The 16,987-nt window shown below is 35.5% G+C and overlaps 1 protein-coding gene across 1 annotated transcript in view; it reads right to left on the bottom strand.

The window, feature by feature from the left end:
• Positions 1–16,987, bottom strand: part of LOC5575091 (homeobox protein homothorax) — a 395,064-nt gene that overhangs the window by 179,883 nt on the left and 198,194 nt on the right. Inside the window, exon 7 of the mRNA XM_021838571.1 lies at positions 2,432–2,580. Coding sequence (XP_021694263.1) covers positions 2,432–2,580 — 149 coding nt within the window. The remainder of the gene's footprint in view (positions 1–2,431; positions 2,581–16,987) is intronic.

The raw sequence follows: 16,987 nt of genomic DNA, 5'->3' as shown, positions 1-16,987 counted from the left end.
GCACTTGAATACCATGTGCATTATTTTAAGCATGTTTGGCCTTCCTAAAAAATAATAATCAGGCATCTCAAAATATTTCCACTAAAAGCTTGATTAAGTCTTACTCAGAGATTTAATATATTTCCTTCTTTTAAAAATATCAAATTAATATTTTTAGAACTAGGTGTACGACATAGATTTACTTTTAAATTCATAATTTTGGAGCCTATTGAAATATATAAATTTTTTAAAATTTTTGAAATTTGAGGAATATTTTTTCAACGATTTAGAGCAGTCTTTGTGCCGTTTGCACATTTCGTTTCGACATCGGTGATAATAACATCAGCAACATTATACACCAATCGTATCTGAACGGAAAGCATTTACCTCCACACTGATGGAATGGGAAAGGTAGCAAGTGGATGTCTGAGTGATTTATTGAGGGTGTTAGAATTTAATGAAATTGCAACGCGACAAAAGTGGAATACTTTTTCCTATCTTTCTCTGTTGTGTGTACTTTAGCTTTGAATTCATTCACATTATAAATTTATGTACATTTAGATAGATACGATACGATAGATAGACAGATAAACACTACATTCTCTACGCCATTCCATCTTCAGTATGTCTCGTGGACCCTCTCCGTGTAGTCCAGGACGCTTTAGTTAGTCATCCAGTAAACCCAAGCTGTGACTTTTTGCTTCATAGTCTTCCATAGCTGTGCCATCATCCCTCATGTTAGAGCTTGATGGCTGCAGGCGCGAACGACCGGCATGGTACGCCCCTTTAATGCTATATATTGCTTATCCCAAATGCCATTCGCTGAAATAAAACTTGTCGTACCTTTTTTAATCCCTCAGCATAAAAAACTGTCACGTGACAATAATTACCGGTAGATGATTATAAACACATTTCGCAGACCGTCTGCAAAAGAGGGAAATTCAAAATTCGGTTAAGGGTGGGAGAAAATACTCCATGATCTTTAAATTTCGTTTACTCTATATGTAGCAAAATGGAAAATATTCTGTTCTATTTAGTTGTCCTAAGCGTAAACTGTTATTTTTCGAAGATTTGAATTATGCCATAAGCATGGTTAAGAAAAATGCACCCTATTTAAATTCTTATACATAATACTAAAATCAGAATTTTAGGTGTTTTTATTACCATTGTACAGTCTAATATACATATTAGGCTGATACAAATATTAAATTTCTTTTATGTCCGAGACCTTTTGGAAGGTACGAGGGGGGGGGATAAAAATGAATAAGGAACAAAAAATAAAAATGAAAAAAAGTTATTTTTTCGAAATTTTTATTTTTAATGATAGTTGTCAAACTGTTTTGAATCATCCTCTGGATCATTATTTTACTTGTTTTTTTTACTTTGTAACTTGAAAAAACCTAACTGATGTCAAAAAAATGATGAATCTTTTTTTTTTCTCCCCTTCAAAATTTTCGGATTTTCGAAGGGGGGGGGTGACATAAAAGAAAATTAATATTTGTATCAGCCTTATTTGACTTATAAAACAAAAGGTAAACATTTCCTGTTAGTAGAAGAAATTTAAGAAACTTATTTTTGATTGAATTTCAAATTTTACACTATTTGTTGATTAATCCAGCATTCGTGAGCAGGGTCTTATCCGTTATATCTAACCAAGGCTGCGTTAACATTTATTGAATGCTGGAGAAAAAGACATATAGGGTAGGTGCACCTGTTATGGACATAATGGTTCCCTATTTCGCCATACGCGATAATTTGATTATTTTCAAATTTTTAATCATTCTTTGTGTTTTAGTAGCTTGATATCAAATAAATCTTGATGTTAAAACATTAAAAAATATTCAAAATGTCAAAGTTTTTGAGAAAGCACATATGGCCAAATAGGGAACCACTACAGCCAACTGGTACACTTTCCCTACTAGATTGTGTTGCTTTTCGTACAAAAATACATAGAGCTCATTTTTCCAGTTGAGATAAATTGACATTTGGCAGCGTCCATTTATTACGTTGCGCTAAAATTTAAAATTTTTATCTACCTCCCCTCACTCCGTAACACTTTTTGAAAATTTTCAAAACTTTATGTGGGCCGTAACGCTTGAGCCTACTCCCCACTCCTACTAGTGCGTTACGTTATTTGTAGATGGCACCTTTTCAACATATTTCGATAAATCAATAATTGATTATTCGAAAATTTCAAATTTTCACAATATTTATTACTTACTCATCAAGTTTTATATGCTTAGAAGTTACAATTATCATTACGATATCACTACGATGTGATCAACGTTTTGGTTGTCAAAGTATTGTTCTAAGTGATTTAATCAATTAACAGCTGCACAGCAACATTAGATTATGCCAATAATTCAGTGGACAAAGATATCATCTAAGCAGTAATGCTAGTTGGGAAGTAAACATGAAATCCAATATCGTAATGTAAATAACTGTGACTCACCGTTAAATGCTGGAACAGCCACGCTCTTAGAATATTTGTTGCCACCTTAGGAAATATACCACGCTTCTTCTGGTTCTTTTTACCATTGGAATCATCATCCTCCTCCCCCGTTCCTTCTCCACTGCCGATACTCGTATTACTCGCATCACCTGTAACAAGGAAAAGAAAAGAAAAACTCTGTTAATTAGCCTGTTATGAAATATTTAAGACAATTTTCACGCACAATCCCATTGTAGAGGACCAACTGGGGAAAGCTACCAAATAATTTTATGAATACGATTAGGCTTGCAAATTTCCGCCGAAAGTATTCAGACAGGGTGGAAGAACACAACCATCTTCACTATTATCGCGTTGGTGCGATCGCTCTCGCCTGTGGCAAAAGATAATAGGATTATGCACCCCTTTTTCTGGATGGAATAAATATGCTATCTAAATGGATCAAATGTGCACTAAACACATTATATGATAAATCTTGAATTACTTGTCTGTCCGTGATTTTTGCCCAGTTTGCGTTTGTTTGCATGTTTCATAGTTCTTCACCCCGCCACATTTGCTATGCTGGAAATCCCGAGGGCAAAGCATGGTCACCTCAAACATGGTATCAATTTAGGTGAACTGACTCGACAAAATTGTTGTATTTTCAATCCGATGATTTGAAACGATTTTGAAGTAGTTAACTAACAGTAGGAATATCCGTTTATTAAATAAAATTTATATTGCTCTACTTTTTATTCTTGGCGTAACGTCTCAACTGGCACAGCACTTCCCAATTGTTAACGGCGAACACAGAAGGGTAGCTAGATTTTTTTTCAACCGTTGTTGTTACTAGGTACAGTACCTAGTAGCAATGTCAAATCATGACGGGTGATATGCTGATATACATCACGCTGGCATGCAGATACTTCTTAGCCTTAGTAGACCGACATTAGTTTTGGCAACCATGTTGGCATTGTAGCTCGCAATTTCAAAGTAATAAAACTTAGTCCGTATGGTTCCCAATGATCCGGAAAAGTATCACTATATGTGCTCACATGCAGAAAGCATGCTGATAATTTTTCAGCTATGTACGTCAGTGCAATACCAATTGATTTTCATTAATTCGAATTTGTGACATGATTTGGCAACAATCATCAACGACACATTTCAAGACAGTTGCGTAATGAAAAAGCGTTGCGTAATAAATCATTACAGCACTGGTTTCAGTTGCGTAATGACTATTCCCTCACTGCATACTTCAGTGAAGGAAAGTAGGCCGTTTCATGACAGATTGGCGTAATAAAAAACAGCCTAATACGATGAGAAATTGCGAAAAGGATCAAACAGACTCATACTGGGTAGGAAAATTGAAGTTATTTGAATTCAACATGTGGTGGGCAGTAGGTGGCATGCGTGTGAATGGAGGGATCACTGTATATGCATATCCATCTTGCTGTGTATCGACCGATTTTGGCTAGGCATGGTTGAAGGAGCAAAGCTACCACACAAAGAAAAGGGGCGCCCTAAATCACTCCGCTCAATTAGAGACCGTTTTGGCTATGTGCTACTCGTCGATAAATACGCTCACTGTGGGTTAGTCCCCCTTTTGCGTAGCCTTACCGAGACTGGAAGGTAGGCGAAAATGGTTAAGCTTTGTCAGTTTTCTGCTACCCTTGGCTATTTTTAATGAATCTTAATGCCTATAATGTACATATTATAATATTTATTCAGATTAAATAAATATATTTATCTACCAAACAGTCAGTGGTCCACTGGTAACTGAGATTGGATCACACAGGCTGGGATGTGGCCAGTCAACGGCGAAATTTTGCTGCCGTGTGTGTTTAATGTTTCGGAGGGACTGACTCGGAAAATTAAAAACAGTTACACCCCCGCACAGCTTTGTCGAGGAAATGTGCCGCATCAGGGTTTTCCCGTAAGGGACGAAATGCTCTGGTCGTCCGTGACGAAAACCAGTAATCCTATCGCGTCGCAATGACGTACGAATGGGTTGGTTAGTGATTCCAGTGACGATACTTAATTTAAATTATGCTATTTGGCTGTATCTGATGCCAAATGGGCTTTTGAAGTGAAGATTTGACCTTGAGAAAGGAGTTTATGTAACAGGAAGGCAGTGAAAAACTAAAAGTAAAATTCATTTAAGTTATGTCACGCTAAATTTGAACATTCTCGACCCTTCTTGTTACGCTTTATGTATGAATCCTTCGGGAATGCTGTAATTCTTTTCACACTTTTCATGACCTTTGGTATAATTTGTGCACGACCCCTTACTCAATGTAGTCGCAGAAAGCTTCAAATAAGAATTAGCATTGGCCTATTAGGCCGATACATTTGTTTTGCCTTGTTGTCCCATCATCGATCTACGCTCGAAAAAATAAACCAGGATAGTAAAAATGAACAATAGGTTCCTTAAGCCCTATCCCAATTTTAGTGCCGAGCAAAAACACATGTTTACTCAATTTTTAATATTTTTCGTTTGTTTAAGGCCAAAAAACATTTTTTTATGTTTTTTTTTTATTTTGTTACACCTTTTAGCTTAAACTCAAATTTTGGGTGTATTTTGTTTTCCGTGTCTCTTTCGAAATGTCAGATAGGGATAGGAATAACCACAGTGTGGAAACTAAAACCTTTGTGATGTTGTTGTTCATTTTTGGACCCAATTTTGAAATTAAAGTTTGAATATGATATAGCCGTTAGAGCTTAAAACAAAGTGTTCGGGTAATATGGAGGTCAATAGAAATGAAAACGAAAACTATGATTTTTGAAAACCACGTTTAAAAATTAGAACTGACATATCTTTCAGCTCAAAGGTCTTGAAATTTTTCAGTGAGGTCAATATTGTTATAATACGATGTCAAATCTTATACCTTTAGAGTTCTATTTGAATGTGTTACAATCATTTTTTGAGGTTTCTATTTTCAGAGATGCAATTGAAATTTTCTAATACGTAAGTTTTGCTCACGTATCTTGTATGATGTACATTTTATCTCCAACAGCTGTTTATTTTTACCCACATAGTGCAAATAAAATGAACATTTCTATCATATTTTTGCTGGAGATAAAAATAGCTATAGGGGACGGACCTGTTGTGGGGCCTCTCACGCCGAGGACCTGGGATCGAATTCCATCCCCGAGATAGTCACTTATGACGTTCGAGTTTCTCCGGAAGGGAAGTAAAGCCGTTGGTCCAGAGATGAACTAGCCCAGGACTAAAAATCTCGTCAATGAAGATAGAAAAAATAGCTCTTTTTGTCTAAATCAAATATTAATTTGTTGATAGCATTGAACAAAATTACATTTGAAAATGTTTTCAAAATGCTAGAGAAAACACTCTTTTTTACTGAAATTCAATATTTTTGTTCTTGTTTTTTTTTCAACTTCAGGTTGTACGTCTTGATTCACTTTCAAACTAGAAGTGGACTATGTTTCCCTCCATAAAAAAAAAATTAGATGGATATCGAGTTATGGAGGTAGATGTGCCTCACACGTGACATCGACTAGTGAAGAGATCGAGTTATAGAAATATCGACTTATGGAGAGCATGATGTATGGGTATTTGAAGGGACCGACAAATCCATCGAGTTATATCCAGTTGTGGAGAGTCGACTGAAATGCGATGGAAATTTTCCAAAATATTTGTTTTGCTAACGTATTTTGTATGATGTTAATATGTGAAAGTTTAGCTATTTTAGTCTAAATTTATGTCGCTGGCAGCGACTGCTTTAGATAACATTCCTCTTTTAGTTATTGTGCGACTAGTTTTCGTCCCATTCATACACTTTTGGCCTACTTTGTATGAGAATCCGAAAATTGGCACAGAATTTTTTTATGTCGAAAATTAGTGCTTTTCCCCTACAACTACCACCCCTTTCCCTAGTGTCGAAACTTTTCTTCAGGTGATGGCAAATTGAGCCAAAACCAGATTCATGATTTCTTAAAATGACATTTCTTGTTGCTTGAAATACAAATATCAAGACCATTTTTGTACAAAATATACTAAGGGAAAAGCATCATACGATTTTGGCCTACTTTGCCTGGAAGTCCGAAAATTGGCACATAATTCTTGTAGGTCGAAAATTAGTGCTTTTCCCCTATATACACAGCCAATTCAGATTACCGACCCCAGTAAAATTTTACTGGGTTTTGGAACTACGGATTTTTCGGTAATTTTTACGATTACCGAAAAAACCCAGTAAAGCAAAACATGTTTTGATTGATGGAGATTGCTGACTTAGTCAGTAAAATTGTAGAGCGTTTTTACTGGCTTTCCAGTTGCCCATGCTTCACGATTTGCTCCTGCGGATTTTTTTTTTCAAAAACAATACAAATAAAAACCCAAGCCACATTATTAAGCATTTTTCGTGTGAATAAACATCTACGGTACGCTCGTATCTCAGTGGAAGTAATCGAAAAATGTGTGACAAAATCATTATTATTTGGTTGGTTTGCATACAGGAGGCAAACTCAATGATGCAGATGTACTTTCCTCTTGTATGGAAACCAACCGAATTTACCAACGTAAGAACAGTTCAAATCGTGCTGAGCCTTTTTGGTTGCTTAAAATTGTTGAGTTTGTCACTAAATGTCGACTACTTACCACGCGAAAGCGCAAAATAGGCGCAGGAAAGGTTTGGTTGCCGTGGACGTGTCTCCTGGCGCCGGCCGGATGATTCTACAGCAGGAGATTCTCATTTGACACTTTCCCGCATGCGCATCAGTTTGTTTTGATTTGATTTTGACGACAAGTCAGTAAAAAACATCCAGTACTGAATAGTCGGTAATTGTTTTTACTGACTTTTCGCCCTGTTCGGTAATGTTGCAAAATTGGGTCTGACAGCTACCGTAGTTCAGTAAAAAGCAAAAATTATTACTGAACCTCAGAAGTTTTCAATCAAAAAGCTGAAAGTTCGGTATTTTTTATGGTTTACAATTCGTACCCAGTATAAAAAATTACCGAACAAGCAAATCGTGATTGAGTGTGTAACAAAAATCACAACCAGAGAAACTCATGTTAAAATTTGAATTTACTCAGCAGCTCATTCAAAAAGTATTTTGAAGTATTGAGATATTAAGTTTTTGTATTCGCAAATTACGCCCAACGATAAGAGCAAAAAATTTCCTCACTTGCTGCCGGAATTGCGTTTTGTACACATTTGCAACAATAGTGATTATACACAAATTATGTCACGCTGAATTAGGATATTTTTGATCTCCTCACCGCTCCTTGTAAACTTTTTCAAGGCTTGTCATACTTTTCATGACTTCAACTCCCGTGGCGAGTGATACAATAGAGTGTTGTTAATTTTTAGATGCTGTTCAGGCCGAGCTTTTCGGTGAAATTTTAATCTTAAAAATCCTCGACATTTTTCATCGAAGTACTCTGTTTGACAAATTTTAAGCACCAGTAATTTATAATTTGTGTATGACGCTGCTCCTCTTACAAAATATCGAATCATTTCTTCCCTCGCATTTAAATACCTGAGCATTAAAAAAAACAACGTCAGAAATCCATCGTTGGCTTGGTAGCAATTGGAGAAAAGCACCAATTTTCGACCCAGCACTAATTTTTGACCCATCCAAGCGATTTTGGCCTAGTTTATATGAAAATCCTAAAATTCGCACAGAATTCTTGTAGGTCGAAAATTAGTGCTTTCCCCTACTGAGATTTTTATTACGCGGATAAAGGTAAAATCACCCTAACAAATTACATTGAAACCTCCATGAATCGATATTCACACATGGAACCATACTAAAAAAGAAATTTCATAGTTGCCATGGTGATCTCCTCAAAAAGCTTTCCATACTAGATGCTAGTTATTACTATAGGCCAATGGTACCTTTAATATCGTTTCATGATGGGTTCGCTGTAATGAAAATGAGTGCATTGCTTGATATGGGAAATATAGCTGATGTCGGCCTGACTGTAGCGATGCCTTCCTGTGGACATTATCATATTTTGTCCGACGGCTTTTACACCAAAACAATTTTATCACTTTAGTTTTATCTTATATGACCGCTCGGTTGTATATTTAAAATCTGTTCAACTGAAGTAGCGACCTGACGAAACAGTGTAGAACAGCCGACCAGCGTTATTTATTGCTCATCAAAGTCATTACCTGAACCAGCATAGGCGAGTAATTCCCCAAAAGATTTACAGATCATTGGTGTGTGACAGTACGTGAACGGGTGCGACCGATTTGTGCCATCCGCTGTCAATAAACAACTGATAACCGGCAACCGGTTCGAAATGTTTGACGAATGAATGGAAGTGGTATTAGAATAGAATGAAGAATAGCTTTTCATTAGATGATTCGGTTAGACGTTCGGGAAAGAAAATAAAATCACATTGCGCGACGACCATCAACACCTATAAATCATCACTCAACCCATTCAATTCACTTCTTCTTTCCATTCGTAGACAAGAGTATACGAACGCATACCCGGACGAAGTTTTGATTGCAAATTCAAATACTACAATAATTTAATTAAAAAAGTGATTGATTGATACCGACAGTTGTCAATATTTGATAGTAAACACTGATATATTTTTTTTTATCAGCTACCGCATTCACAGAACATTGATTTGTTTAGCTCCCATTTTCTTAAACAACAGTTCTGTACTTTGTGCCACTTCTTTTGGGTTACATGAACTAAATATACTGAAGGTGCTTTGAAAAACACTGACTGCATTTTTACGTCATGTGTTTGATGACGATTTTTTTCTCTCTTGTGTTTTTTTTTCAAATAGATTTCCTCAGAAATTATGAAAAGAATTCGAAACATGTTAAATAACAAAAAGATAACAAGACGAGTTATCAGATAATTTAATGAGTTAAGATAGATTCTGAAAAGAGTTCTGAACTTATTTTCAAAGTATTGCAAAATGTTTTCTACTAGTGATTCCGGCAAACTTTGCCTTGCCATCAAGTAGGCTGTTGAGAAACGTTGTGTAATCTCCGGATTTAAACAATGAATGAATGAAACAGTGAATGAATTATGTAAATCCGTTGACAGTTCTCAAGCCAACTCGTGACATTCAAACACATGGATAGATGCACGGTGTTCAATATTAAGAAAGTAATATATTCCGAAAACTGACAGTTACTTGACGACTGTTACTTTCTTTCCACATAGAGCAAATTTGTGAAAAAAAATATCTAGTGGTCCGTATTTTGCTACGATAGGAATCACGTCACATGTTTACAATCAAATATAATTTTTACACCAGTAGAGGGCCTGCCTTGTTAATTTTGTATGCCGTGGATAGATGTAAAGATAGAAAGTTACTTCAATAACACCCGACTGGCAAGTCATACCAATATTGAATCATTTATTAAGAATGTGTTGAAATTCATTTTATAACACATCATGCTACAATCAAATATTTCAATATCAAGTTATATCAAATCTTTTTACAATCTTGCTATAATTGGATAAGAATGTAAGCTCCGTTCATCATTATAACAAAATTATGAAATATGTTGTTAGGATAACATGACATGATATAAATGTGTCTCACTATATGAAAAACATTTACCAAGAACGTATAAGTTTATCTTTTGATTAAGGTACAGTAAGGGAAGTAGATCATTTGTCCCTATTGAGTATAAGTACTCAAATATTTTGAATGTTTTCGTACCATTGATTAGTTTTAATGTTTATTTCTCACTGATGCTACTGCAAAACTGATACTACACGTGCAATAACACAAGCAAACATGTTAGCTCCAAAAATCAATTCATTTAAATATAATTCTCTGTCAACCAAAACCCATTGTACCTATGCCTAAAATAAAATTCTATTAGTTTTTTTTTTTCAACACAAGGTGAACATTTTAGTCCTAATTAAATGAATCACAAGGATAAAAAATGATTTGCATAAAAAATGTTTTATCATATATTGACAGACTGCTTACGCGAATTTGAATATGTTTTCATATCCTTAATTGTTGTTTTCCTCTAACTTTCTTTCATTTGTAGCTTACGTTTGTCAAACTAACCGCGGAAAATTTGAATGAATTCACCTAAATGTTTTTAGATTCTCTGTAGTATAGGGGAAAAGAAGAATGTTGTGTAAATTTGCCGATTTTCATACAAAGTAGTCTAAATTGTATGGATGGGTCGAAAATTAGTACTGGGTCAAAAATTGGTGCTTTTCTCCAACAAAATATAAATTAAAATAAATGCAAAATTCAAACAGAATGTCGATTGGTTTGTATAAGCTGAATTGCAAAAGAGCATAATAGAAAAAATCTTCAATTGAAATCACATTATCGTACGTCATTTAACAATATCAATTGTTCCAGACAAACTATATAAATATATTCACCAACAGATTGAAAATAAAGTACCCCGGGCAAGTGAGTTCTAAAAAAATATAGTTCAAACAAATTCTTCAATATAATTTTCAGCACAGTCACCTTATGGCAACATATGTAATAGTGTGTGCATGAATTTGATCGAAATTAGACGCAGTTACTTCGCTTAATGGGGCAATTGGAAAAGTGGGACCCATCCAGTTTCATGCGTCAATCCACATCAGTAAGTCAACAATTGCAATAAAAGGATTAATAAATCATAAATTTTTAATGTTGAGTACAGAGGGAATCATAATTGAAGTACATTGGGGATCAACATAAAAAAAGGTAACGCTTTAGGAAGAAAACGCACATTTAATGGTATGTTACATCGCCCTTTATATTAACTGAAAATTTCGCAGTTAGGAGGAATAGAACATGTTCAAAGTCAATTATTTGTTCTTATGTTGTTCTTATGTCATTTATTTGTTCTTATGTTTTCTTGAAAAGTAGCACTTAAACTTTCAATAATTGACGAAATTGTAAATATATTCTGTTATTATTGTTATGCATGGCAGAAAATTTAATGGGATGGAATTGTTTTCCGCAACCTCTAAATTTGGAAAAAAATGACAAATCAAGTTTAGAACAAATATAAAAGTAGCCGTTCTTATCATGCATTATAAATTTCATCTATGTCTTTGTTTAACTTTGAAATTCAAAAATATATTTTTTATATACAATAAATTGAAATTTTCTCTTCTCCCTAAACAATTACGAATTTGCTTGTAACACTTACCCCGAGTATAAAAATATTTCGGGGTAAGTTGTACCACATAAATTTACATGTGAAAGGAAAACAAAATACCTGTTAATCGTGAGCAGAATGTAATAAAATTAAAACTATGGCTTACTGATGGTAATTCGATTTATAGCACAATTATTTCCCTTCGTTAGCAAAGCCATGCTGAAGGTGTCTGGCTTCGTTTCCCGGTCAGTCCAGAATTTTTTTGTAATGGAAATTTCCTTGACCTCCCTGGGCATAAAGTATCATCGTACCTGCCACACGATATACGAATGCAAAAATGGCAACTTTGGCAAAAAAAAGCTCTCAGTTAATAACTGTGGAAGTGCTCATAAGAACACTAAGCTCACAGAAAAAAAAATCCATGTAAATTTTAGCGTAAAATCATGCACATAAAGGGAATGCCAGATTTATCGGAAATGTACATGACACATCATGTGAACTTACATCAACATCATGTAAATTTACGCTAATTGTCGCGTAATCGGTTAGAGTCCATGCTGGATTACACGACGTATAGCGGAAACTTACATGATGTTATTGTAATTTTACACGATGTGACGTGTAAATTTGTGAAAATCTGGCATTCCCTTCATGTGCATAATTTAACGCTGAAATTTACATGGATTTTTCGTTCTGTGCTGAGAAGCAGGCTCTGTCCCAGTGAGGACGTCAATGCCAAGAAGAAGAATGATGATAAATTTAAATACACAAGCATAAAATAAACGGATTGAAAGAAAAAAAAAACTTTGAGTGATGAAATTATTGTTTGGCATATTCAAAACCTTCTGTTCGGATGCGCCCCTGCGACCGTTATTTAGATCTATTGTGACATTACCCGTATCCTTAGTGTATAATGCATGTCGCATTACTCCATTTCCATTGATAGGTAATGAAGCATCGATTTCTGTACAGTTCTTGTTTTGATTCCTCAAAGATTGTGAAAATCGAATGTGTTGAAAAGGTCCCGCTATTTACACCCTTCATAGAAACTTACATCTCAGCGAAGGCGCGCCCCTTAGCAAACATAATCGATTTAATTTCTGAGGAACCAAATCGGTACTATTGATATTTGACCATGCAATAGAACTCTAGTCCCATCCTTGTTTCGAATTCGAAAAATACAGAAACAATAATATAAAAAAGGGGCTTTCACTAGCAGCAAAATCGTATCAAATTAGAAAATTTGTTTAGTTATCAGCATTCACGTGAGTCCTTGAATTACCAGAACTTAACTGTCCATGTTGAGTTGATACTCATGATTGTTATCCTGGATTCAAGTGTAGTCTCAGGACTGATGAACTCCGAGTCTTTAATCATCTGCTAGGTGAAATAGATTCAATTTGTTGCCAGTAACAAGGGCTTTGTACCGCGAATCCTTACATTACCAAAACATCCCGAGTAACACACATGTTATAATTGAGGCAGAATAACTCTTATACGACCAGATCTGGTCATATACGAGTTATTTTGCCTCAATTATAACTGTGTGCTGCTAGGGATATTACCCTAGCCGACAAACAAGATGAGACTAGGGTTCAAATTGGTAGATCTTACCCCGTAACGCACCACAAAAAGGTGATCTACCCGCGTTACGGCTAAAACTTTGTATTTAATCTTGCCCCACCCGTTTAAACTACGGACAAGTAACTTAATTTTAAATTTCCATCAAAATAATAGTCTGATCCATTGTAGTGTCGGCACTGACAATAGTAGTGGACGCAACCATTTGCAGAATGATGATTTTACAGCACAAATCACACATGCCCTCTTCCATTTAATATAAGACCACTTGAGGATATCATGAATATCGGGATACATTCACCATTATTTTGTGAATTTTGCGAATGTTTTCCGAAAAAGATTCTCGTGATTTGTTAAGTCTTGTTTCTAAGACCACTCACCTAATATTTTGTTTTGAGATTTATATTACAGTCGAAGCGCGTTATAACGACATCGCAAGGGACCGTCGCAATAGAGAAAAGTCGTTATAGAGAATAGTTTTAACATCAAAATATTTCTCATGGGACCGAAAAATGTCGCTAAAGAGAGCTTTTGTCGTTATAAAAGTTGTCGTTATAACGAGCTTCGACTGTACGTGATTTCATTTCTTTGCTAGTCTAGAGATAGAAATATCGAAGTATTTTTAAAAATATTCCCGTATTGAGATGGTTGCATTCATGTTCTAAATTCTAATACATATAGAGGTAGAGTGTCATTCTTAACATAAATTGTGTACTTATAAGTGACAGATTTTCGTATCGTTGATTATATCTGCTTTATGCATTCTATAACCGACACGAACAGGTGAAGCCATCAAAGAACTATAAAATCTTTCGAGCGTATAAAATAATAGTAAAAGCAATATGTGTACGACACGCGTATCTTCGTTGTGCTGATGGCTTGGGCTCATCACCATTCATCCTGTCTCCAGCTTCAACGGTGATGAGAAAAGTGCTCCAGAGTGTCATCAAGGCTTAATGCGAAATAGATGATGAGTCATGTTTGAGTATGACACAAGAAATACGACTGCTGCCTACAAGCTCAGATCCGGAATATCATCGGTGTCAGTGATCTTTCGTCTTGCATTTCGCACACGATGCACCAGCTTGAGCTTGGTATTGAAAATGCATTTCGCGTACTGTCGTGGAATCGAGTCGAGACGGATTTGTTTACGCAGGTTTTGGGAGCTCACTGGAAACGTATTGGGCCTTCCCATGACTGATTCGAAATGAGGGTGGGTGGAAGCAATGTGCAATGTGTGCAAAAAAAAAAAATATTCACAAAAGGCACTGGAATCCACGAATTTACGAGAGTTTTATTTAAATATTTCTCCACTACGCTCGGGCATGAAGAGGAAAAGAGTGTGAAAACCATTATAAATATCACAGTTTGAGTTCTTGCGGAATAATTAAAGAGATACGTGTCTGTTATAAGCTGTTCGTTGCAAGTGAGGGAAACAATTTTTACAATTCGAAGTTCGAATAAAGCGTATACTAATGAAGCTGATGGTCATATACATGCAATAAGAGACTGACTTGTGCAACAGTGCACAAATTTCTTCTCGCCGTTCAGTCGCAGTCTTCTTTCATAAAATGAAACATTTGTGTCGTAAATAACATTATTTAGCGCAACGGAGTTTCTTTTTCGTTGTTGGCCTCTTACCCCCCACGCTCAGCGAGTGTGTCTCATTTCTTCCAGTATCCCTCGACATACACCTTCTTTATACAGGTTGAACATTCAAATTGAGCTTGGTCGTCGTTCAGTCCGAGAGATTACTTTGTAAGTGAGGAATAAATTTCTCACATGTCCTTGCATTTGTACAAAGATCTTGTAAATGTAATCTTTTAAAATTCATTTCTGGATTTAATATTTTTGCTAATCGTCACTCAGTGTAGTGTTACCTACATGACCAGAAGCTGCCAGGTTTGTTTCAAATTGGATAAACCAGATGTATATTTTGTTGTTTTGAAACCGAATTAAAAGCCTTTTTCAAATTCCAACATTGATTTGACAATACAAACGAAGTTCGCCCGATACATTTTTATAGGAATAAGGTTGCTTTGAGTGTTAATTTAATGTGTTACTATAGTGGGTCCATAGTACGCAGAGTTCCGAATGCTCACTTACTCTCACGAAAATAGATTTATTCCTCACAATAATTTTCATCAAAAACCTGCCTTGCTATATTATCCGTGGACAAAGTAGGGGAAGGGGTAGTTTACACCTCAAGGGTAACATCTGTTTCTGATGGAAAAACGATGAATTTGTATAGTTCTATCGCACAAAATAAAAAAAGAGGGACGCTATCTAAAGCAGCGACACGAATAAAGACAAATATAGCTAAATTTTCAAACATTTTTATCGTTAGCCAAAAAATTACGTGAACAAAACAAAAAAAAAAATTACATTGCATTTCAGAATAGACATCCATAAATCATTGTAAGCCATTCAAAAAGATATCTTAAGGTATGGTCAGTTCTAATTTTCAAACGTGGTTTTCTAAAATCTTACTTTTCGTTGATGTTTTCACTTCAATTGACCTTCGTATCAACCCGAACCCTCTGATTTATGCTCTAAATCCGTACATGATAAAAATTATTGAAATTTGTTTCTCTCGCGTGGTGGCACTTGGAACGCTGTTTATATTACCACTCCTGCTCATTTTTCCAACACTTCCCCTAATGTAATATTTTCGCTCGACTCCAAAGCTTTGAGATGTTTGTTTTCTATTTCTTCTATCCATTTAGATTAGATCTTATCCTGTTCACATCGCAACGAGCAACGGTTGCTTTTATGCACCAAATTATACCTAGTTTTCGTCCGGTTGATGTGGTGGCATGGTTAACGTGTCCGCATTGCTGTTGCTAAGTCTAGGTTCAAATCCTGCCACTGGCATCAGGTTTTGATTATCCATATAGAGATAACTGCTCGAGAGAATTGATGAGTAAAAATATGATGGAATGAAAAGGAAATATCCCCTGAGAAAAGAAGTGTGAGCGTAATATGATGTTCACGGGAGGAGGCGAAAAAGCGAACCTTGATAATACGTAAACGGTCCATAACTGGCTCCTATGGTATTATCAAGAACAAATAATGATAGCGCGTTCTACTTCGGTGGCGCATTTTATACACCGTTTACACTGACAGATTTGAGCAAATTGATTGTCTAATTGAACACTAGTTGTTCCAGGAAACTTCGTATTGTTGAAAATGCTATGTATGGTAAACGAAGATTCAAGCTTGTTGTAAATGAGGTCCATCTCACAACAACTTTTGAATTCACTTTTGTCTCTAGTTAGTTAAGTCCAATATAATCTGTATGCAAACAATGACAATTTTCCCCAATCATCAACCCAACGCCTTAAGGCGAAGTAGGCCGTCATTGAAATTTGTACGCGGCGTTGATGATTGTTGCTAATTCATCTCACGAAAATCAGTTGGTTTTGCACTGACACAGCTGAAAATGTATCAGCATGCTTTATGCATGTTAGCGCGTGCAGTAATACTTTTACAAGCCAATATAAACTATCAAGACTGAGTTTTATCACTTTAAAAAAGCAAGCAGCAAATTCATCATTGCTGCTAAAACGAATGATGGGCTACTTAGCCTTAAGGGACAGATGATGTAAATCACAACTGACTACGCGAGTATTATTGATGCAAATGACATGAAATAACGTCATTAATAACTCGTCTCTTTAAGGAAAATCACCAAGAGATGGTTTCGATACAATTACTTGAAAGTATTGTCGGAAGAAAATATCGATTACAACAAAACATTGAATCAAAATTACATATACCTACTTGAATCATACAAGTACTTCTTATTACAAAGCAAACATAGAACAAAAATTTGATAATGTTTTTTACGGATCGCCATGTGGATTTATTCATAAAGTAAACACATTTTGAAACCAATCTTCTCGATTTTGTAAATAAAACAGGATATTACAAC

Source organism: Aedes aegypti, chromosome 1, assembly GCF_002204515.2.
Source record: "Aedes aegypti strain LVP_AGWG chromosome 1, AaegL5.0 Primary Assembly, whole genome shotgun sequence".
NCBI classification, from domain to species: Eukaryota; Metazoa; Arthropoda; class Insecta; order Diptera; family Culicidae; genus Aedes; species Aedes aegypti.
The sequence above is the reverse complement of the archived record's forward strand: the minus strand, read 5'-3'. Positions and strand labels throughout refer to the sequence as shown.